Genomic DNA, 22,854 nt, shown 5'->3' on the forward strand with positions numbered 1-22,854 from the left:
ACTGCTTCTTTCAGCCATATCCCATCCCATCCTCATCACCCCTCAACTCCCCAGAGATTATTTGATAAGTTTGACAATTACAATGTTGTGTTTTTTAATATGTTTTTACTGCGATGTCCATGGACACTGGCCGCTGTCTCTGAATCCAAGATGGTGGGCGTTTCCAAAAATATGACGCAGTTCACGCTTTTCACAATCCAATCAGTGGGCGCGTCCAATGTCCGCGAACACCACGTTGCCTTCTAGGCCAATCAGAGTCCAGTCCGCGGACCGGACAGGGAAATGAGTCAACGGACCGTACACAGATAACACACATTTTTTTAACTTATTTTTTGGTTGTTTAAAAAAAGAAAACTACTGGACGGATTTACACCAAATTAACAAAAGCACGATTTTGGAACCAAGCCGCCGCTCCTGCCGCAAATCTGGTGAAAATCCGTCCAGCGGTTTGGGCTGTAGGCATGAGCAAAGTTTTTTCCCCATTGTGTCTATGGAAAAAAAAACAATTTTGGGAGCCCCCTACAACTTTGCCCCCCCTAGACGAAACCTCACCAAACTTGGCAAATAAATTCAGAGTCGGCCATATACTTCATTTGCAATGTTTGGTGAGGATTCGTCCACGGGGAGCGAAGTTATAAGCCGCACAAAAAGTGCTCTTCATATGAGTTGAGCAGTTTAACCATAACTACACGGCTGCTACCGCAGGCCGTATCATATATATATCCACAGTCTTCCGCACCGTCTGCACGGTGCAGTTTTGAGCCGCACTCCCAGAGTGGTGTGCCAAAATTGGAGTCAATCCTTATGTTCTCCCAAAAAACTCCATGTAGCCAAATGCAGGTTCAAATTCTTCTTTAATGATACAAAAGTTAAAAAATCCATGTGGAAACCTCCAGCCCTCACCCAGTAACACTGAGGAAAACCTCGACGATGACGCGTTTCGCTACACCTCGTAGCTTGGTCACATGACATATATATATATCAACTTTTGCAAGCAGGGAAGGCTGGGACCCCAATAAGTGAAGAAACATGGGACTATCGAAATCTCATCATCGCCTTTGACCCGTCCCTCTTGTTCTCCCTCTTTATTTCTAACAGTGCTTGCACCTGTCGTTTCTATCTTTATAACCTTGGTCGTGCTCGCCAATTCCTCGCCTTCCCGAATTTCAAAAGTCTGTTGTAACAGGCTTGCAGTTGCTTTGTTGACATGCACAGAATGATCATCATGGCTCGCTGTTCTTTGTGCCGCCGTGACACAGCATGCTGTCACACGCAGGTGCAGCCATACTAGTATATACGTGGCATTTTAGGAAAGCATTTAAAGACAGTCTAGGGGGAACTACCGTACAGTTATTACAAGTTTGCCACGATACGCGAAATTCTTCAACATTTGAGGTATCTTTCAGCCACACATATACTGTCTTGGAGAGATAACACTTCAGCGTTATTTTATGGATCCTCTATATGATCATATTATGGAGGTGGATTCGATGAAAATACATGCAGTGCCATCAGTCATTTTTTTTACTTCTGAGTCTTCTTCATTGTAAACAGGTGTAACATTGTTTCTACTTTTGGTGGCAACAAGTGCCACCATTCTAGCTAATGTCTAGATTTTTTCTGTCACCTTTTACACCAGAACAGGCCCATTAATGGAGTTGTTTTTTCAGTCTAGATATTATTATGTATTACATCATTTCACAGTGAGACTGATCACATTGTACCATTTTATGATTTCTGTGTCCTGAGGAACCTGTGCTACTGAAGCAGGTAGGACAATTTGTGAGAATGGTGCTATCAACCCAAAGTCCTATTTGCTTTAGAGCAAGTGTTAGATACAAATGTAAACAGCCCACAGCATTCTTTCTTTGTCCCAATGTAGCAATAGGGCCTTTGAAGTGGGAAAGAGTTTTTGGTGTTAGAAGGACAGGTAGGAATGAGACATACATCAGAAATATATACTTATAGATGATACTTAAGCTTTTGGTTCAATATTCTAGTGTATGTAATTGAATATCAGTTGTATTATATGTTTTTCATAGAGCCAGTCCTGGAGATGGACGGAAATGCATCAGCAATGGTCGCTGCTGTTCTATAATGAAAATCACAAAGATCACTCCAATAAAAAGATGTATATGAAGATTCCTTTGACTATGATACTTTGATTCCAGAATTAATAGTGTTTAATTTGTAGTAGTATTTACTACACCATTGGCATCCACATTTCTGTTGAATTATTTATCAGAAATGTCTTTTGTGACAAAGTAAAGACATACATCCGTTAAAAACGACCAGTTTTCTTGGGACTCCTTAGTGTAACGGTTATCTTCCTCTGGTATCCCACTGCCTTCTGTCTGTGGGGACAAGCTTCTCCGAAGCAATGAAGTGGGGTTAAGACCTGTGGGTTTTAGCCAAACCCAAGAAGGACAGCTTGTCGTAACTGTGTCAAGAGGGGGGTGCAATAAAATAGGCACAGGGGATTGTTCTGAACCAGATCTAGTGTCTTAGCCCTGATTCCCCATCTTAAACAGGACCCAATGTCCAATTCCAAATTCCCTGATCTTACACAGTTGCTGCGGGACTGCTCCTGGCTTGATTATATGGTTCTTCATCAGTGGTTGCTTGGTTACGATATTTTTCCCGTCAGTGCATGGGTCACATTCTCAGGCTCCTTCTCATGGTGGATACAGCAAACGCCTAAAAGCAAGTACTAATTATTGCAACTTGAAAAGGGGGTACCTTGCCAGCACTATTGTCTCCCCATCTTGCCAGGGTCCTTTTTAGACTGCAAAGATTATAGCCAACAGTTTGGGCGCGAGCCATGAAATACAACAGGGATTGCTCCTAGCGGACATTTATATGTTTACTCTTTCATTGGGAGGGCTTTTTGGACACTGCCAAAAGAAGGGATCAGAAGGCATTTTGGGAGTTTGTGAAGGGTGGCTCTGTCGGGTGTTGGTCTAATGTGGGTAGTGGGACCTATGTGGAGGAAGGGGCATGGATAAAGTATTTTGGGAGTCTGTTTGGAGCAATGAACACTGAGGGATGTGTAGATCAAGCAGCGTCTTGTTTAAAATTTGAAGTGGAAGAGGTTAAGAAGGCCATTAATCACCAAGCCCATAATCGTGCGCCGGGCCCGGATATGATCCCATCAGACATGTTTCAGGATCCCTTGGATTTGCGGGCACCACTTTTAACGGATGTGTTCAATGCCTGTATGAAATCTGGTAACTATCCCCCCTCGTGGAAAAGGGCCATCATTTTTTCCAATTTTTAAAAAGGGGGACAAGGCAAGCACCAGTGCCTATAGACCAATCTCACTGTTGGACTCTTCCTTTAAAATCTTTGGGAGAGTCTTAGTACGCATTGAAACATGGTTGGCGGAACAATCAGTTTTATCAGACATCCAGTTTGGTTTCCGCCCAGGAGTTGGAACTATGGAGCAGAGCCTTAACCTATATCTTCTTGTGGCCAATTCGGTCTTTTGTAGGGGTGAGGTGGTGTACCTAGCGTTCATGGACCTGAGCACGGCCTTTGATAAGGTAGACAGGGCAAAGTTATCGGCCGTGCTCGGGTCCCTCGGTTGCCCGGGGGACATATTGAGGGTGTTGGTAGACATACACACCGACAACGAGGCGCGCGTGCGCAGTGGTCTGGGGGGACATTGCACGGCATGCTTCAGGGTCGGATGTGGTGTGCGGCAGGGTTGTGTGTTGGCCCCTATCTGCTTCTGTTTATATATTAATGGTCTTTCACTGGATCTTATAAACATCTTGGCTCACTTCTTGGTCCTGGGGGGATGGGCTTTTCCTGTTTTAGCGTACGCGGACGATACAGTATTGCTAGCTAGAACACCGAGAGCACTACAGACCTTGATAAATGCCTATACAGCCTTTATGTGTGAATTGGGGCTAAAAATGAACACCAAAAAATCGGCCGTGATGGCTTGTGTGGGTAGAAAACGGCCAGCGGCAATGAGACCGATGCTCTGTGCCAGAGAAGTCATACCCAGGGTAAAGGTTTTTGATTATCTGGGGATAAGCTTGTCGGAAGCTTTAACTGGGAAGGCCACCTGGCCAAACAATCGGCCAAAATGAGTCAGCAAATAGGGGGCATTTTTCGTTTCATGTCAAGGTGTGAGGGTCTGCCTCTGGAAGTGATCTCTAAGGTCTACGTTGCCCAAACAATGGCAGTCACAATGTATGGCGCCCCATTATGGGGCTTTCAGAGGGCTGATGAAATTCAAGTAAAGGAGAATAAATTTATGAAGAGACTGTTGGGGCTTCCGAACTCTGCAGCATGCATACCAATTCACTGCAAATTGGGAATGGAGTTCTGGGAGTACCAGTGGGCGCTGGCCCCGATTTTATTTTGGGTCCGGCTGTGGGCAAATGAATATGCCTCCCTTCGCCTCTTCATCATTCGGTCAGCATTGGACAGGGTGGGGTGGCAAGGAATCCCATGGCTTGATTACATTTCCAAAGCCCTTGGGGAGGCCAACCTCAGCGCTCTTTTCTCACCTGCTGTATTATTAACGAAGGCCGAGGGGAACAGCCACATATCTGTGTTGGGTGAGGCTGTCATGAGGAAAAGAATACTCTTAGAGTATGGAAATAAATGTGGCCAACTTCACACTATGAATAGTAGGCCTTTTGTGATTCAACCTTATCTAACATGGGGTTCCCACAAAAAAGATTGGTGGTTAAGAACTAGGGCGAGGTTTCACTGCCTCCTTTTGCAAGGGAACACAGCAAATTGGAAAGGGTTTCCAGACTCTGCTAGTGCCTGGGGACCGCACAGGGTTTTCAGACGATTTGGCTAGGGTGCGCCTGGGGATCATGCAGGGTTTTCACACGATTTTGCTGGGGTGCGGCCGGGGAACGTGCAGAGTTTTCACGTGATTTGGTTGGGGTGCGCCCGGTTTTCACACGATTTGGCTGGAGTCCGACTGGGGAATGCACAGAGTTTTCACTCAATTTGGCTGGGGTGCGGCCGGGGAAAGTGCAGAGTTTTCACGTGATTTGGTTGGGGTGCGCCCGGTTTTCACACGATTTGGCTGGGGTTCGCCCGGGGATCGCACAGAGTTTTCACTCAATTTGGCTGGGGTGCGGCCGGGGATCGTGCTGAGTTTTCACACGATTTGGCTGGGGTTCACCCAGGGATCGCACAGAGTTTTCACGCGATTTGACTGGGGTGTGGCCGGGGATCACTTAGAGTTTTCACGTGATTTCGCTAGGGGGGGCTGTATGCTGGTCGAGGGATGGCGCGGGGGCTTGCGGCGTGTTAGCATTTCACTTGCTTTTTACTGCGTGTGGGGGTGTGTTGGGGCGTTACTGGCGCATCTTGGTGTTCCGTTGCGCCACTGCTACTGATGCCTCCGAAAATCCATGAATACGCGTACCGCGCAATAATGTCTCTGCGCCACGGCTGGCGCACGCTTCTTCTCTGCCCTTTGTTTCTTGCACATTTTCTGCGCAAGATTCTATGAATCAGGCTCTTAGTGTCAAGGGAAAAGTATGCATGATTCTTTTATGATGATGATGTATTGATGTAATTTTTTATGAATATTGTGCTAACAAATACATTTTTGGTTTTATATATGATATTGAAAATGTTTTTTTCCTTTTTGTGACTGGTATGATGAATACCAAAAACACAACACAAAATACAATTTAAAATAATAAAAAAAGATGTCAGGAAGTCCAAAGTAAAAATGTCCTCCGTCCAAACAAACTCTACCTTACCCTACCACTATACATCATTTCATTAAATAGTCAAAGAGAATATCTTTTCTTCCCCTGGTCTGTACCAGGATTCTCTTTGGTACAGATATTTCTTAACATAATCTCCTTTGATAGTCTCTGTTCTCTACTCTTGTGGTTCTTCAAAAATACATGTTTTGTGCTTTCTGTTGTCCTATACATAGAATATCTTTCTTTCAAATGGTTACTCACACTCTTGTCACCACGATAGACTCCTCCCAGTCTATTAATTCCTATTTTCCTAATGTGGGTTGATCTTGATCCCCTTTTAGGTTTTCTTTGTCATGGATTGTCTCTCTTAAGCTGTCTCCTCTTTTTCCTTTTCACTTATTTCCTCTTTCTCATTGCGTGTTTCTAAGTGGCACACTCTCCAGTCCTCAACTCTGAAGACGTAGGGTATTTTCCCTTCCTCCCAGGGTTTTTGTTTGCACTGAGGACTGAAATCTCTGATCTGGCTCCCAGTAGCTGCGAGGATTAAGTTGAAAACCCTATGCATTGTCCAAAATGCCTTCTGGGGCCTCAATACCTTCAATTCTCTCTTCCTAAATATCTTCCTTCTCAAGTTCTTCGCTCATCCGCCTCCAACTTCCTCAGGGTCAGTCGCTTCTCCAAGCAATGACTTGGTGGTAGATCTCTATCTTTGGCTGGGGCCTCCCTCTGAACAGCCTCCATGCCTCCCTGAAACGTGAGGAGAACCATCTCCTGTTCTGGAAGCACCTCAAGACCTTCCTCTTTGCTTCTGCTTTCTCTCCTCCTCTCCCCCGCTGAACTCCTGACTGAAACTTCACTGGTCACCTAGCTACCCTCTGATCTCGGGCCCAGGTCCGCTGCCCCGCTAGTTGCACATCTGCACTGCCTCCCGGGCAATACCTGCACTTAGGGCCTGTTTCTGTATCCCTACAGTCCCCCACCTGCTCTTGACACTTAATGTCTGCACTTTTTACCTATTGTTCTTATTTATTTTATTTATTTTACTGTTGATCCTATGTATTGCACTGCTGCTTCCCCCCTTATCCCCTGCACTTTCCTTTCCACCCTCCCCTGCTCTTGTGCAATTTCAATGTCACCTGGCCTAGTGAGATCGTTGTCTTTGTCTTCCCTCTGTTCCCCCTTCCTTGCTCGTCGCACCTTGAAACACTTGTGCATAGGCGCGTTATAAATGCCATATCATATCATATCAGAAATCTGTTTGCTCCCCACCTTGGTTGGTCAAATCCCTCTTTTATATGTTGTTCACATCTCTTAACTGGTTTCTTTAATGTTATCTCTTCCTCAGGACTGGGATGAGTTTCTCTCTGCGTATGATACCCATCTTCCCAGACCGGGTTTTTACTTGCTTTTTCGGGTTTTACACAGTCTTATATTTACTCTCTTATCCTTAGGGCTGGTATGAGTTTCTTCACACATATAATGGTCCCACGGCAGCCTCCCACCTTTCCTGATTCCCGCAAGAAAATTTCATTAAGCAGGGGAAGGTTGGGGGCTCGGCTCTCACTGGGGCAAGGTTTCTCGCTCTTCTTGCGCTTTGTTTTCCTGTTCTCAGTTCGTCGTTGGGTTAATGATGTACACGGACACTGGTGATCGGAAGCTATTCACGCTTCCTATCACGGTAGCTTCAGCATCATTGTACGGGGTGTGCTGCCCACCACTCTGCAAGTGTGGCCATGCCACTACCAGGTACAACGTTCTCTCTCATAATGCTTTCTTTGCGGCTGTACACACCGGTCCTTCAGCGTTTCACACTGACCTGTTGCGACTTGTTGAATTTCGCAGGCTCTGTGACCTGCCTCGGCTCCACCTTTCTATGGCGTGATGATGTCAGGGGGCTTCACCTGCACATAGCACTCTCCTCTTCTCTACTTGCTCTGACTCGTCCCAGTTAAATATACGTCTCTCGTTAAAGAGACATCTTCCATACTTTTACCATATGGGTTTCTTTTTGCATTGCCTTCAGCCAATTGTACAGATACCACACTACTCTTGATAGCATAGAGTCCCATGTATGCAGCTATTGTAGGCGGTTTAGGGAGTTCCTCAGAGGAACAGGAGTCCTTGCCCCCAAAAGGAGACTCTCTCCCTGTGAGATCCCACTTGCCTCAACCGTTAACCCTAGGGAGAGCCACGCGGAGCAGACTCAACTCCCTAGCCTCACAGGGGGTGGCTCCCCCATGGAGAGAAGGGACAAATACCTGCGATTCATCACAATACAGATAACAAGGAGGTCCATGAAAAAAAGTACAATATAACACTGACCACAAGCCTAACAAGAGGCATAATAGCTCTGCAAAGAAGGCTCTAAAGATGTATCCTGAGTGTTTGGAAGAGCATGAGCAAAGAAATGTTTTCTTGCTTCAGTGAAAGTTCCAACTGGGTGGAGTTCTGAAAAGGAAATCCGTTAATTTGGAAAGGCATGAGAAGCAAATCATGCTTTCACCAAATTGAGTGACTTTTGTGCAAGGGTCTGTTGGCAAAGACCAAACACAGAGAATTGTGATGACCAATTATTTTCTATACTTATTATAAGAAGAGGAGATCCGCCACAAGATCCTAACACGCTTGGCGGGGGTTTTCTTGAGTTGTGTATCATTTGTGTTTAAGTGGTAGGGTCAGCTAGTTAGATTAGATGTCAGGCAGAGGACAGACTCTTTATGATGACCAAAAAGGCACTGACAAGCACCTTAGGTTGTCCTGATGAACCGGACTATAGCAATAGGGCCAGGTTAGGCAGTTTTGTAGTTCAGTTAATAAAAGTATTGTTCTGTTAAACGATGTCCAGTGGTCCGACTCCTATTTCTGAATTGTCACAATACCTATGCCAAAAAAGGATTACACGTATGTGGCTTTGCTGTGGGCCTCTGAGGTGTGTCTAAGTTTCCAAAATAACACAACTCATTGGGCAGGATCTCAAGTTGTTGTGAGAAACCTGAGGGTGTCTCCCTGTCTAGACTCTGGGGCAGTGGCGTAACACGAAATACGGGGGCCCCCTGCGAGCCATGCTGAAGGCCCCCCCCAACTAAGCAACAAATCAAGGGTCGCGCCACACTCTGGGGCGGCCTAGATTATCACACTTGCGCAATACGCACGAACGTGCTGCTGAAGGGATATGCTGCACACTGCACTAGGAGAAAGATACAAATATTTGTTTTAATATGGTGGGCAGTCATAATTTCGAAAAAAAATGTCGACAGACAAAAATGTCGACAAAAAAATGTCGAAAAAAAAAATGTCGACTTTCGTTTTTTTTAATTATATATTTATTTTAGGGGTTCGGGAGTTAAAAAAAAGGGAAAAATTTTTTAAAAAATTAAAAAAGGGGGGTTGGAGGGGGAACCCCCTATTTAAAAAAAAATGCATTGAAAAAAAAGTCGACATTTTTTTTTCGACATTTTTTTTTCGAAATTTTGACTGTCGACATTTTTGTTGTCGACATTATGACTATAAACCTTTTAATATAATATACAGCACACTTTCTGAGAAAAATTGGCTAAAAAGCCAGAGTGTTTGCAATTGTTTTGTAGGGTAACACCAATCCAATAGATGCAAGTAACCAACAGTGCACAGGAACATTAATGCTTTGCTATTAAAAATGCCATGCCACAATGAAAACATGTCCAACTGGCTGCACAATGTAGACCAGTGTAGACACGTAATAACAATATAGTAAAGTTTGCCAGGCCACATTTAGACATATCTAAATACCAAAATGCACCAAAATGCCAGTCGAAGCAATAACACTCATCAAGGAGAGAACACACGTTCAAGCCTGTGTCTCGGTGGCCTCTAACAACACGCCCAAACTCTTTAAAAGCTGAAAGGAACTGGTCAATACTGTTGCTGTCTTTACTTCTCATGTTTCCTCTCAGGCCCTTTATATAGCTATGTCATCTCACTTCTCTGCTAAAACTCAGGGCATCCTGTCCTCCATCTCCTCTTCCTCTCCCTCTTCCTCTCTCGGACCCCCTTTGGCCATCTCTACCTTTCTTCCTCCTTTCTCCTCTTTCTCTCTGACAACACCGTACGAGGTTTCTAGACAAGTCTGATCTATGAAAGTGTCATCCAAACAGGTGCTCTCCTGCTCCACCGGAATCATCAAGAACCATATTGACACCCTCGCTCCAGCCTTAATCGATTTCTGCAATCAACTTTTGCCACTGGAATGCTCCCCTCTCCTGTTAAGCACTCCTTTATGCACCCACTCCTCAAGAGGCCATCTGCCGATCCTGCCTCCCCGGAAAACTGTTGCCCAATCTCCATCACCCCTTTCCTGGGCAAACTGTTGGAAAAGCTGGCCATTGCCCAGTTTACTCTCCACACGGAATCTGTTGGTTGTCTCCATGACCATCAGTCTGGCTTCAGAGCTGCCAGAGGCACAGAAACTGCTGTCCTGAACACCTGTGAAGATCTGCTCTCTAACTTTGATTCCAGCATTACTTCTGTCCTCATCCTCCTTGATCTTTCCTCTGCTTTCGACATGGTCAACCATGTCATCCTGATCAATCCTGATCAATCGACTCCATGAGAACCTGGGCCTCACAGATCAGGCCCTTAAGTGGCTGACCTCTTTCCTCTTGGACTGCCCCTCCCAGGTCCAACTTGGTCCCTTTCTCTCCGCTCCATCCTCTCACTCTGGTTTTTCAACCTCTACACGGCCCTTTGGCCCGCCTGATCTCTACGTTCTCCTCTAAGTTTCAGTGTTATGCAGATGACACTCTGCTTTCCTTCAGGTTCCCCTCAGACTCCTCTCCTCTCTTGCTCATTCTCGACTGTCTATCCACGATTCAGGATTGGTGTGGTTGCAACGATCTTTGCCTTAATGTCAGTAAGATGGAGATCCTTCTGATTTGGACTCCTGCCCCTGCTTTCCCTCTCTCACTCTGGCCACCCACCTTGGGCCCTCTTCCTTCGCCTTCCTGCGAGGCAAACAACCCTGGTGTCATCTTTGACTCCACTCTCTCTTTCTCTCCTCACATCTCGGACATCGCCAAGAAGTCTCACTACCAGCTGCTCCTCCTCATAGGGACTCTTCCATTTCTCACTTTCCCCCAGAGGCTCACTGTCTCCAGAGCCCTGGTTCTCTCTAGGCTGGACTACTGCAACAGCCTCTTTCTCAATCTGCCTTCCTCTACCCTCCAACCTCCGCAACTAATCCAGAACAGGACTGCGAAACTTATCCTTGGCCTCAAGCCCAGGGATCGTATCTCTCCAGCCCTCTCCACTGGCTCCCAGCTGCTGCAAGTATCAAGTTCAAGACCCTTTGCATCGTCCACAAGGCTTTCTGGGCCTGGGGCCCGCACTACATCCAAAGCTCTCTTCCAAAATATCTTTCTTCTCAAGCCCTTCGCTCAGCTACCTACAAGTCTCTAAGGGTTAGACGCTTCTCCAGGCAGAGAGTGGGGGTAGATATCTCTCCTCTGCAGGTGCCTCCCTCTGGAGTAGACTCCCTATCCCTCTCAAACTTGAGCCGGAAAACCTGAAGTTCCAGAAGCAGCTCAAAACTTTCCTCTTCTCCCCTGCTTTCTCTCTCTCCCTCCCCTGCTGGCCTACCTGACTACCTGTCTGCTGTACCGACTGGTTGCTTGGCTACCCTCAGAGTCTCACTGAGTCCAGACTCTTTCTTGATCAGTCACCCTTGCACTGCCTCTGGGCCTAGCAATGCACTTAGGGGCTGTAACTGTAACCCTACAGTCCATTGTTCTCCTTGCACTACCCAGAGCCACGCTGCCCTGGCTGCACTTACTCAGAGCATTGCTGCCCTGTTTTTCCCTCCCCTCTCCCTTGCAATTCCCCCCTCCCTTTCCCCTTGCACTTCTTGTTCTCGCACTTGCACGATCTGAATGACACAAGGCCAAGTAAGATTGTTTGGCTTGTCCTCCCTCTATCTTTCCTCCCTTGTCTTGTCGCAGCTAGAAACACTTGTGTGCAGGCGCTTTATAAATGACTTATATCATATAATTTGATCACAGATGCCCAGAAAAATATACAATGCCGCAGTAAGAAACGGCTAGACTGGCAGCACCCAAATAGCAGTCTAGCCAGGTAATTCACTTAGCAGGACTGCTTTATCAGAAATGCCCAGTTAAAAAAAGCCATACCAAACTGTGGAATGACTAGACTGGCTGCACCAAAATGCCTCTCTAGTCACTAATACCACATATCATGCTTGCTTAGCCTGGACATGGACAGCCATTATGATTTGTCATACAATCCTGCCCCCCCACACATCCCCTCTGCCTCCCACCCCAACCTCCAAAATCAGCTCTTTGGCCCAGAATTACCTCCACGTCCCTCTTCCTTGCCCCAGAGCTTACCGTTGAGGCTCCTTGCCTTATAGGTAAGTACTGGGATGAGGATGAGTGGGACTAGGAGTAATGAACATTACAGGTAGCTAAGTGAGGTAGTACCTCCATGTACCTCTACCTCATCCCAGTACTTGTGTATGACGCAGAGTGCCTTATACTCAAGTACTGTCTCATACACACTGGGACGAGGAAGAATAGGGATAGGAGTAATGAAGATTACCAATAAGTAATCCAGGCATTAAACACAAGTATGGGTGCAACACCATTGTGTTGACTGGGATACAGCACCTCCCCCCCCCCGAAATGTTGGGCTATGTTGACTCGACCTGGCTGACCTTCGGAGCAGTTGCCAGACAGAACAGGACACAGATGTTAAACGGCACCTGGGTTTAGCTGTTAACAAGAACCCAGCAATTAATAACATAAAGCATTTCACTGTTAGTACCTGCATTCAAATGCCACATTTTTTAGGCAATTGAAATCGTGATGTGGGTTTAATACTTGCATGCCAGGGGAGTGATTGGAAGGTAGAGAGGGAACAGGAGACCACTCATTCTCACAGCAGTCCATAAGTGGGTGCTTTCAACCTTAAAGGAGAGAGTTAACTGCTTGTAACATTGAAGCTCCACTAGAATAGTCTCATTAAAATGTGTAAAGAAATTAGATGCCCCAAACAAATTAGTCTGCCCCTCCCCCACCGCCCACGAAGTTAGCGCATCTCCCAACATTTGAAGGGTTAACCCCCGAAATGTAGGTTTTGTTGCGCCTCTGAACGCAAGCACACACACCATTCACCATATACACAAACGCACACCCAGCCATCCATACATTTAAGTGTGTATTCTTTCACCATACTGGCACACCCAGGCAGCCATCCATACATTTAAGTGTGCACCCTTTCACCATACAGGCACACACACCCAGGCACCCACCCATACATTTAAGTGTGCACCTTTTCACCATACACTTACACAGGCAGCCACCTATACATTTAAGTGTGCACCCTTTCACCATACAGGCACACCCAGGCAGCCACCCGTACATTAAAGTGTGCACCCTTTCACCATACACTCACACAGGCAGCCACCTATACATTTAAGTGTGCACCCTTTCAACAAACACTCACACACGCACACGTCATGGGGTTGAGGGGAGCCCTAACACTTCAAAAAGAAATTGGGCCTCATTACAGCTATGCTGGACTGGAAACAACGGTGCCGTTAAGCTTACCGGGCCGGCATATTTCAGCTCTTCGGGCGGTTGTCGTCCTGCCTGGCAGGTCAGACCTGCAGGGCAGAACGGCACCCACCCGCATAGTTTTCACGGAAGCAGTGGCACCGTTATTAACAGTGCTGGTGCTTCCGTGGTCCCCATTCCCATAGAGTCTGATAGGACTTTATGGAAATTGGGACTTTCCATTTGCCGGCACCTGACTTCCCAGACCGCCAGGGTTTAGTTGTTACCAGGAAGTCGGGCACCGGTAAATCATTACGGGTCCGGCGGCAACCTGCTGGAAGCACCGGCACGGTTACCACCAAACGAGTAATGAGGCCCATTGTTTCTTTTTGAAGTCACTCTGACTTCATAAAGAAATTATTTCCGTTAAGGACCGAACCATAATGGAAATAATTTCTTTGTGAAGGCAGAGTGACTTCAAAAATAAACTATTTCTTTTTGAAGTCATAGGGCTCCCCCACCCCATGAAATGGAGGCCTCCAGCCTAGGGTCTTCCATGCCATGGGTAGGGTTCAGCCCTCGGACTTCAAAAAGAAAGTTTCTTTTTGTAGTTACTCTGCCTTCATAAAGAAATTATTTATGTTACAGAAATAATTTCTTTATGAATGCAGAGTGAATTCAAAAAGAAAAAAAAATCTTTTTGTGAAAATAAAATATTTTTCTTTTTTTTCTACAAGTGGGGCCCCCTCCCAGGACATGTGCTGGTGGGGCCCCGGCACCGCAGGGGCTGTGGGGGCCCCTGTTACGCCAGTGCTCTGGGGATCTCTTGCACAGGTGGTCAGGGCACAGCCATCGCCTTTGGATCCACACCCTGGGGGTGGAATAGTGCAGGAGGATCACCTGGGTGAGGGCTCCTCTGGAAGATGGGGTGGGACATCCAAAGGTGAGACGCGGTATCCCACCTTTCCGGAGCATCCCTACCCGACATCCCCCCAGCCTTCATGGGATATTCCAAACTAAGTCCCATCCTACCCCATCGTTTTCCCTTAAAGAGAAGAAGGCGAAAAAGCCTCATGGGAAACCAAAATGTATTCATCCACAATGACAAATGTATTCCCCTCTTTCTAACAATAACTTTCCCTCCCCTTCTAAGGGACACTACAAACCCCATAATCCCAATATTCTTATGGACGGATCTCCTGACAATTATTCAAATGACCACTTTTCAAAGTCTGCTTAACACTACATTTCCCAGAATCCCCTTCATTAATTCTATCCTTCAAGCACTAGGAAGAAGAAGAGTCAAACAGGAGTAATGAAGATTACCCAAGGGAAGGTATACACATCAACCAAACCAACTCTATGGCAATGTCCCAATAATGAGGCTAGGCAAGGTTAGGCCTCCCTCTACAATCATTCCCACCTGAAACCTGTTAAGCCTCCCAGTCACTATAAAAGGCAGAGCACACAGGCACATTGTGAGCTATCTGGGGATGCTGGAGGAAGCCCACAAGCCAGATGCCATGAGATAAGGTCTGCAGCTGGAGACACCCTTGAAGGCCTGTAGAAAGGAGGACTGCCAATCTACTGGGCCTGTGAGTACAGGGGAGGCTGCAGTATGGTGAGGGAGCTCTGACTCCACAGAGCAAAACCAGGGGCAGTTGTGGTAACCTGGCAGTGACCAAAGCACAGTTCCTCCCCTGGGTGAGACAGAAAAGCCCCAGCCTTTGAGGGGCAGGTGGAAAGACCCTGATCTCAGGAAAACATCCCATTAACACCCTCTGCAGCTTACCAAACCGTCTGGATGCCAAGTGGAAGCGAAAAATACTGTTGCATTCTGGGACTTGACGTCCAGAGACAATTATTTTTGCAAATCCAGAGGGGTCCGAACCCGGCTAAGGGAGACCCATGTGAGAGGTAAAGCATTATTGAACTTTAATCTGAAAGATCCAGAGTAGCGGAGTTTTCCGGTGAAAAGAGATTGCCCACTCGAAAGTCGCAGTGAAATGTTTCACTTTTGTGAAGCGGCAAGCATTGAATGAAAGAAACCAGATATAAGAAATTAACTTTGAATCGTGAAACTATTAGGTTTGATCCCGGCAGAGGGAAAACCTGGATGAAACGGTTGTCTTTGAACTTTTTCTGTGTTTGAAACTATGTGAAAACCAAGATCCTTTGGTGTAGAAGGGAAAAGTGATACATAAGCAAAAGTCGAAGTGGTCATGCTGAGGTACTTGGAGAAATCCTTGCACATTTGAAAGACTTTGACAGTGAAAGCAAGGTGAAGAGAGGCTTGATCCCGACTGAGGGGAGCCCAGAGAATGTGATTGAAGCTTGGGGAAGGGCACCCCTAGAAGTGCTACGATTGCGAGGTCTGAGCCTGGCTGAGGGAGACGTACGTTGAATCAGGTACTTTTTGTTCAAAGAGGTCTGCCCCCGACTGAGGGAGACCATATTAAATTGTGATTGAGAAGCCCGAGCCCAACTGAGGGAGACCTACGTGAACTTTTAATACCTTGAGAGGTCTGAGCCCGACTGAGGGAGACCTGCGTGAATTTCTGATACCTTGAAAGCTCCTAGCACGACAGAGGGAGACCTATGTGAACTTTTGGTAAGCTGTGAATGCACTTTTGGAACGCTGGAATAAATGACTTTAACGTGGAAGGCCAGACGGGCCTCGATCCAGGTTTTGAACTGGAGAATCGTGCTCACTGTCCGAAGTGTATCTCCAAACCACCGTGTTCTACCTGACCCTGTGCTATACAACGTGGGGAAGGGAGTTAGCTTTGGATAACACAGACATCCTGATATTTCTTTTGAAGACAGTCATATTTTCCTTTTTGAACTACACACCCCCATTTTCACATTTGTTGTATTAGAGTAAGGGCAGGAATTAGGTTTATTTAGTGTAGGCCATTTTTATTTGATATGGACTGACTAGGACTGCATTTTAGTGTATTTTGATGGTCGAGAATACTCCCATCTTAGTTGTAGGGCAAGATAGGAGTTTTCCAACGCCATTGAAAACGTTAATATATGTTTTGAACTTGCAGCTCTTGCGTCTGTCATACTTTTGATGCCATGCCTCCCTCACATTGCCCAATGCCAATTGTGACATAATCAGTCTCATCATTTAGGCTTGCTACATTTTACATTCTGGCACTTGTAGATCTCTATTTATAAACTGTACGGAAATGAGAAATGACATGTGCCTATGATGCCAAGACCTACAGAAGATGAGTCCTGTTTCAGCATATTATGACAAAAAATAAAAGTGTGAATGAGGTTTTTGGGTGAGAAAAGAGGGCTGTGTTTGTTTCTGCATTACTAGGTTTAGAATGTTTGCATTTCAACGGTTCTTCTGCATAGAGATAACTGTTGTGTGTCTGAAGAGAAAACATTTAGCCAAATATGTATGCACTATAAAAATCACCCACATCAGAATATGGGATTAATACAGTGCAAATTAGGATACCAAGCACTGTGCACTGTACACTGTACGAAAAAGGGACAATACAGAGGGAGACAGCTGGGGATATTTGGGGGAGGCAAGGCTGATTAGGAGGATTTAACCAGTTGGGCGAGCTTCACCTGTATGTATATCTCCAGAGAGCTGTGTGAAACTTGAATGCAAATGTTTGAATTTTGGCAAGGTCCTTTCTGCCTTTAATTGTTACACAGTCGATCAAATTAGTACCATTTAGTTTAGTAATAGTGACATCCGTTATTTACAATGCAATGAAGATATTTTACAAACACATAACTGTTGACCTGGTCACATGAGCAAGCAACAGAAAACACTCTCTTTAGGCACATTTCTCTCCCTAAGTTTATTGAGACGTATGCCCCAGGCCCACGTGAACATGGTACAAGGTTACCCAGAAGAGAAATTCTGGCAACACCACTGAGTGCATCCCAAACAATTGCTGAGAAAAGTGATTCTTATTGGAGCTCATTTGGAATACATTTGGGATACAACAAAAACGGTCACAATGTTAGCTGACCATATTTACAAATAAGGTGATCTGTGCATGCTACCTGCTGCAATAAAGTATTTTGAACTAATATCTAACTTACCTGGGGCACATGACATGGCCATGCAGGGTTGACGAGAAGCACCTTTAAAACATAAGCAATAAGACAAAATCAGTTAAGAAGTACAAAAAAAGTATGCAGCATTAAATGTTTCTCTTTAAAATTGTGTTATCATTCAACCTGAACTCCATTTTCCCTTTACTTTAGGTTTCAGAACTGTGTTAGTAAACTGGATCACTTTCCCATAGTCTTGCATGTTTAATGCTTGCCACATGTCCTTATGCCGTTTAAAATATACAAACACATTTTGCAAACATTAGGATGATCAAAATGTTAGCTGCAGTTTGCAGTTTTCTATTGAGTAGTGTTCGGAAACCCATAGTCCTTATCTCAGAACTTGAAGAATTCCCAATGGTCTCAGGCATAAATGAAAGGAAGTAGAAATCTTGAATTTGATGCTCTCTCAACAGGGATTATGATCCACTACTTTGCGGCACAAATAGATCCACAATATCTCTGTACAGCCAACAACCCTAAACTCCGTACATCAAACTCTGTGGGTTGTAATTGTATTTGGTAATTGGTTATTTACATTGTTAGGGTTGGGCTGACCCTTCCTAGGTTAGAGAGAGCAAGTTGCCCATTAGGCCTATTTGCTGAAGAAGAAAACAAAAACCCTTGAACTTTCTCTGTAAATTGGTGTGTTCTTGAGGCCATCTGTGACAGTAATTTGATGTTGGAAGATAAACAAACACATGTAGTCTTGAAGAAGTTCATCACCTTCCTGCAGAACTACCTACAACATCCTGTCAGGTAACTACTAAGACCTTCACTGGTGAGGGCAATTAAGAGAGCCATAGGCTTCCAGTGGGCCCAGTAGTGGAGACCATTCCTAATGGACACTACAACATTGAATCCCTTCTTCAATGCCACAAAGATGAGAACTGTCAAGGAATGTTTAGGGGTTAAGATTTGATGATTGATTATTGTGCCAACAAAGGACCTAATATCAGGTTCCTCTTCCTGATCAGACAGGTATGGCTGATCCTCACCTGATTGTTCTTGACTTGAAGAAGATTCCTTTCTTCTTCCCTTCTTCTTGCAGGACTGCTTCTTCTTCGTTTGGAAGAGGTAAGGTCTACCTCGGAGAGAAGCCACTATGTCTGCCGAGGAGAGCAGGCAGACTAGGGACCTTTTCCCGATATAGCCAAGGAGGGGAAAAACCTAATGAGACAGAAAAACCCCTGTTGTTGTTGTCCTGATGTGTAACTGGCGGGGTGTTTGAAGGTGTAACGCTCACCTGGCTCCCACTGAGGCGCTGGTCTGGTCTGGGTTGCTGTGGCCTCTTCAAGCGTGATGCGCAGAATTCGGACCACCGATTGAACAGGACCCCCAAATCTTGCTTGTCTGGCCCGTAGGAATATCCTTCTGCAGATGAGGAAGGGGATTAACTGTCTGCTGAATAGTGTGCTTGCTCCCCCCTTTCCCCCTTCGTTCTTCTCTGACTTCCTCCAAAACCCCCGGTTTAAGCTCACCTTATGGTTTGGAAGGATGAACTCTCCATCCTGCTTCTGGTGCAGGGGCGCGCGTTCGTCCAGTTACTTCACTGGTTTTCAGAATGGCGCTGGCAAATCCACTTGACTTTTTTGAGCGATACGCCGTAAGTATGAAGATGCAAAAGTTCAAGTGTGAGCCACCTTTTATGTTGTTTTTCCTAACCTGTGATCTGTCCTTTATTTCAGGTGCAGAACAAAGGCGATGCGTTGAGGGGTTAAATTGCCGGTGGTAAAATCAGGTGAGTTAGTGATGAGGGTGACCCCTCTAAATGTCTTTATAATTCCCTAGTAATGTCTTTTGTCCTTTCCCCATAGGGGCCGGGGTGCGGTACCTGCCAAAGATGCGGCGCCGACCCGAGATGTGGAATGGTTCACCAAGAAAAGCCGGTAAGTAATATGGCTGAAAATTCGGCTTTCCTCTTGTGTTCCCTTGCTCACCTTTTGTCTCTTCTTCTCTCCCCTAGGTGCAGAGATGTGGCGACCGGTGCTGAGAGCCGCGATGGAGTCGGGCGGCGTCTCGGAAACAGGTGAGTGAAGCGCGGCGCTGCAGCGAGCAACGCGGTGCTTTTAAATGGAAGTCTTCCTTCTGGAATGCTGGCATGAAGATTCTGGATGCAGGTAAGAAGGTTGAATAAGTTCTTGGTTTTCACCTTTCTCTTCTCTTCTTTCCTTACAGGTGTTCCAGGTTCGAGGCGGGCGTGGCTGGAGTCCAGGTGCAGCAGCAGACACGGTGAGCGTTCAGCTGCTGGGATGCAGAACAACGCGAAGCACGTGTGGCTGTCCGGGCGTGGCTTAAATAGCCTTGGAAGAAGTTCCAGGTGAGTATTCTTCCACAGCCCCACCCAAGTAACAAAATAGTTCCTTCAGAAAAATAGTCCCTCCTAAGCCTCATTTGGCTTGGTTCTTCATGCAGCATGGTCTGCATCAGGTGAGTGTGCAGCATGGTCTGCTTCAGGTAAGTGCACCAAACACTTCCCCTTATGAGCCTGGCGCCTATGGCGCCTATGGCGCCAGGACTGATGTCCAACATGAGCCTGGTGCCAACGGCACCAGGACAGAGTCCAAAGAGCCCCTATAAAGGGCTGCTGGGCTTTTACCCGGGGGCGTGATGCCTGCTCCCGGGGGTGCTGGGCCTGCTCTGGTGCTCCGGGGGTAGGCATCATGACAGCAGGCACTGCTGAATCCCTCAAGCAGCCAACGGAGAAAAAGGACTTTGGCGTTCTGCTGAGTATAATGAAGTCCAGTGAACAGTACCAGTGTTGTAGTCCACCAATGGAAGTGAGGCCAGGAATCCAGAGCAAGAGAAGAGGATACGGTATGGGTTGCAATACGCAGAGTCCGGATTGCTGAACTGCTTTATGGGACGCGACTGCGAGTCCAGAAACACTAGACCGCTGTGGCACGTTCTCGGTGAACGTAACATGCTTTCCCATGGTGGCTCCTCCATCGGTCCCACACCCGCCAGTGGTGGCCACGCGTGACACCTCATCCCAGACCTTTGCTTCTAACCCCTGTGGCACCAAAATCTAAAATGTCCAGCTCCTGGTAAGAGACAATGCTTTACCTGTGGGAAGCTAGAGCGCATGGCAAAGGCTTACACCACAGCTGCATCCCCAAGCCGACCGACACCAGTTATAAAGTCCCCCCGCGTCCAAGGAGACTGATTCAAGGTAGGACTAGTGGGTGGACACAAAAGCCTTGGAATTTGAGAATGAACCAGATGAGATTGATATGTTGGCCCAAGGAGAAACAGCCCAGAGTTATTACATTACTATAAAGCTGGACGGACAGTCTGTGATGCTCTTCCTGATTCAATAAGTAAACAGCTGTCCATTAGTCCTTAGTGTCGCCAACCAGCTGATATGCAACTGGTTGTTCTTAGTGACAGATGTACAAAGTGATACAGAAGTCTACTCAAAAGCACACCTGCATTTTGACATCGAAAACAAGTTATTCCTGGTGTGTCTGGTATTGATGGCTGGACTCCCAGAAGACGTATTCCTGGCACAGACCTCAAGGACATAGAAACGTGGTTCAAAAGGAGTAATGAGGGAGCCCTTTATATGCAAAACAGAGGCAGCAAGATGAGAACAAATGAGAAGAAGAGGTAGGAAAATGTTTGGCCCGGGGGATCCAAAGGAGGATGTATGTGGCCCCAGGATATTCTAGATATTCCTCCTCCTAGGAAAAACTCCCCAAAACTCTCACACGCCATTTAGAGTAGGGCTCAGCAGAAGGGGTACATGTGTCAAAGTCCCCTGTCTATACTAGAGAGAGGATTGTGGAGTTAGAAAGGAAAACCGGATGCTGGCACGAGCCAGCTGATGCAGGATCCAGGTGTGGCATGCAGAGTATCCCCTGGTTACCCACCCATAATCAGGACTTGTACTATAGGGACTAGCCAAAGCTATATGTGAAGCAAGAAATAGCCCTAAACCTACTGTAAGCAGTCAGGAATGAGACACGGACATATTATCACGCAAATTGTCAACGCCCCTACACACATTAAAGGTAGAATCTCGACTGTATCCTTGCCTTGAATGTGACTGCAGCCCTAGAATCCATGTCAGAAGTCACTTGGTTGGACCATTTCCTAATAAGATTTGATCTCTATGCCACAAAGTCACAAGATTTACCCCTAGCTGACCACAGTCCCACCTTCTACAGAAATACCCGTAAGCTCACTGATAAATGTCTCACACCTCTACTCACAGATGCACTCAAGACATATGCTCCTGGAGCCCCCAACCTCTGATAGTATATCTACCTTTTACAACTCATGCCTATAAACTACCCTTGACCTAGCAACCCCTCTGACTTTTAAGACCCAGCACAAACCAAAGCGAGCCAACTTCTGATTTGACGAAGAACTAGTACTCCTATGCCGTAACAAAAGAGCCTTGGAGCACTTACATAAAATGAACTTCTGTAAATACAGCATCCACACTGGCAACACTCACGGAAACCTATAAATAGACAGTGGTAGCTCATAAAGCTAACTCCTTTAACACTCGCATCGTGAATGCTTCATCCAACACTAAAGAACTATTTTCTATACTGAGGGAACTAGAATCACTGCTTCCCGCTGTAACACTTGTACATGCAGACAAAGGTTGGTGTACCACAATCCAAAATGCACTGGCACACAAAATCCATACTCTACAAGAGAAAATTAAGAACAAAAGAAACATACTAGCCAACAAAAGTTTGTCCACCCACCCACTTAACACCAACAGCCATCTCCGCTTCCCAATTAAAATTCAGTAATGTCATCCAGGATCAAGTTCTAGCTACTATCTCCTCTCTCAAACCATCTAATTATAAAGGCGATAGCTTCCCTGCCAGATTGGTTAAACTTTGCACGTTTGCCATAGTGACCATTATCATTGACTTTGTCAACGCCTCTTTTGCATCCAATTCTGTTCCATCTGACATTAAAGCAGCTTGGGTCACCCCTCTCCTCAAAAAATCATCTCTTGATCCCATGATACCCACTAACTACTGCCCGATCACTACCATCCCCTTCCTACTTAAAATAATTTTTAGGAGCTAGCCAATCAGGTATCCGCCCTAAGCACAGCACAGAAACTGCGCTACTTGACTTAAAAATCCAAATGGATAGCATCCGAGATTCAGGTAATATGACCTTATTACTCTTACTATAGACTTATCAGCGGCGTTTGACCTGGTAGACCATGACATACTGCGTCAAGCGCTAGCTGATAACTTCCACTTTTCACCAGAAGCCGCCCTGTGGAACAAATCCTTTCTATTGGAATGGACTTCTAGAGTCTTTATAGGCAACGAGGCTGCTGACCCCATCTCAGTACCCCTTGGTGTCCCCCAAGGTTCCTGCCTCTCACCTGACCTACCCTGTACAATATGTACACCAAGTCACTTTTCCAGCACTTGAAGCCATGGGTGTCATCTATACTAATTTTGCTGATGACACCCAGATACTGATTCCGATCACGGGCGACTACATACAAGTGACAACCACCATTAACAACATCTATGTGATTATCC

At 46.0% G+C, this 22,854-nt stretch overlaps 1 protein-coding gene across 38 annotated transcripts in view; it reads right to left on the reverse strand.

Annotated features, from left to right (window-relative positions):
• The window catches only part of LOC138491680 (von Willebrand factor A domain-containing protein 5A-like), a 925,839-nt gene that overhangs the window by 277,234 nt on the left and 625,751 nt on the right, over nt 1-22,854 (reverse strand). For 37 of the 38 annotated variants that reach the window (XM_069618327.1, XM_069618326.1, XM_069618336.1 and 34 more), the window contains one exon: nt 17,315-17,356. The exons of the other annotated variant lie outside the window; for it this stretch is intronic. In XM_069618327.1, the coding sequence (XP_069474428.1) occupies nt 17,315-17,356 (42 nt within the window). The remainder of the gene's footprint in view (nt 1-17,314; nt 17,357-22,854) is intronic. 38 annotated transcript variants of the gene reach the window in all.

The sequence above is a fragment of the Ambystoma mexicanum genome, chromosome 10, assembly GCF_040938575.1.
Source record: "Ambystoma mexicanum isolate Mex_15411 chromosome 10, UKY_AmexF1_1, whole genome shotgun sequence".
NCBI classification, from domain to species: Eukaryota; Metazoa; Chordata; class Amphibia; order Caudata; family Ambystomatidae; genus Ambystoma; species Ambystoma mexicanum.